This window comes from Adiantum capillus-veneris, chromosome 21 (assembly GCF_014529385.1).
Source record: "Adiantum capillus-veneris isolate H3 chromosome 21, ASM1452938v2, whole genome shotgun sequence".
Classification (NCBI taxonomy): Eukaryota; Viridiplantae; Streptophyta; class Polypodiopsida; order Polypodiales; family Pteridaceae; genus Adiantum; species Adiantum capillus-veneris.
The window spans coordinates 67,495,936-67,497,795 of NC_140951.1; the positions used below are offsets into that span (position 1 = coordinate 67,495,936).

The following is a 1,860-nucleotide window of genomic DNA, read 5'->3' on the forward strand; positions in this document are numbered from 1 at the left end:
AGGAAAAGTGGTGACACTTGACCTCTCTAACCTGCACCCACTGTTTCTTGTAATGCCACTGTTTTGAGCTGAAGAGCTTGACATTCGTGCATCCACGAATGCAAAGAAGCACCTGCACCCATACACAACCAATTGCAATAGCCTAACAAGCCTACTTCTCCCCTCCCAAGATATTGAAGAACCATACACATTCGTCTCACCGACAGTATGACGATCTTGGGATGACCTCTGTTCACCCTCACGTGCGGCCTTCGGTGCAAACACCGCGGACAAGCAATATGTACACTTTTGTTATGCGGAGTACATGGTGGTGGAGGGATACGATTTGTGATGTCCGTGAGCACCATGGTAGTTGTTGCGTGAGGAAGCAAAGAATGAAAAGAAAGAGGGGGGAGGGAGAGGGAGGAACATGGGAGGAGAGAAGGGGGCAGAGGGGGAGAGGGAGAGAGAGGGGAGGAGGAGGAGAGAAGGGGGTAGGGAGGGAGAGGAGAGGAACATGGGAGGAGAGAAGGGGGCAGAGGGGGGAGAGGGGAGGAGGAGGAGAGAAGGGGGTAGGGAGGAAGAGGAGAGGGAGAGAGGAGGAAGGAGGAGGAGAGAACAAAGGTTTTTTTTTGGGGGGGATTTTTTTTTTGAAAAAGTGGACTTTTAGTGTTTGTAGGTTTAAAAAAATGTCAAAAAATGATTTTTTGATGTGTATATATGTTGGGAGGGAATTTTAAGTCAAAAATAAGTAAAAATAACTTTTTTGAAAAAAAGTCAAATTTTGGCTCTTAGTGACCGACGTTTTTGCTAATGTGGCCACACCCCTTTACTCCCTTCACTTTCCAAAAGCTAGAGAGAGAAAGTGACCTCTTAAGTCCACATCCTACATGTGTCTAAAAAAAGGCTAGAAAAGTCTACTCAAAACTAGCTTCTTGAATGCCCTTGTCCCCTTAACCCTACACAACATTAGCCTTAATCCCTAAAAATTAGGATTCCTTACAAGGCCCATGCAAGGTTCATATTTCTCCTAATGTTAGTCAAGTACGTTGCTCTCCCATCTAGATGAACACAGGGGTCATCAAACTCCTTCATAAAAAGGGTCCCAAGGAGGAGTTATCCAACTGGAGACCCCTAACAATACTTAACTTGGCCTACAAAATCTATGCTAAATCCATTGCACTAAGGATCTCCTAGCACTCACAGAGTGGTTGTCCTCATAGCAAGAGGGAGTCATCAGATGCATAAGAATAATGGAAGCTGTTATTGCAATGTGGGAAGGGATTGAATATGTTGAGGAGTCTGGGCAGGATTTTGTGTTTGTCAAGGTTGATTTCGACAAGGCATATGACAGACTGGAATGGTCTTTTCTACTTGACTGTCTCGCAATGATTGGTTTTGGCCCCAAGGTGGTAAAATTTGTGCAAACCCTACTGGTGAATAGCTCCCTTTTTGACCCCTTCCCCCTTAATCGGTCGGTCAGGCAGGGCTGCCCTTTGGCCCCCCTACTTTTAGCCACATCTGTTGACCCTCTTAATTTGCTGGTCAAGTCAAAGATAGTTGAAGGAGTTATAAAAGGTATCTCTTTGCCAAATGGTAGGTAGCAGTGTCTCTCTCAATTTGCAGATGACACCAATGGCCTGCTTCATAAAACGACGACCAACCCCTTAGGCAGTTTTGGGAATGCCCAAGGGTATTCTACACTACTTCAGAATCTAGGATCAACCATGCACACAAAAAGAGGACTTGGAGTTTCACATTCCCCTCTCCCTAGCCGGCAGATCTATGACCAGGCATGTGCTATTCTTCAAGATAGAGTTATCTTCAAGCTCTTAGGCATACCATTTAGCTTCAAAGTCGCTATGACTCAGAGATGAAAAT

The 1,860-nt window shown here is 45.2% G+C and overlaps 1 protein-coding gene across 1 annotated transcript; it reads left to right on the forward strand.

Moving 5' to 3' along the window:
• The first annotated feature begins 1,232 nt into the window (after window positions 1-1,232).
• Window positions 1,233-1,583, forward strand: LOC147431101 (secreted RxLR effector protein 78-like). The gene has a single exon (XM_086493624.1). The coding sequence runs from the start codon at window positions 1,233-1,235 to the stop codon at window positions 1,581-1,583; it is 351 nt and encodes a 116-aa protein (XP_086349750.1).
• Window positions 1,584-1,860: the final 277 nt, after the last annotated feature.

Excerpts from the sequence above, each read along its gene's own strand:
- LOC147431101 (XM_086493624.1), top strand. The coding sequence starts at position 1,233 with ATGGAAGCTGTTATTGCAATGTGGGAAGGGATTGAATATGTTGAGGAG.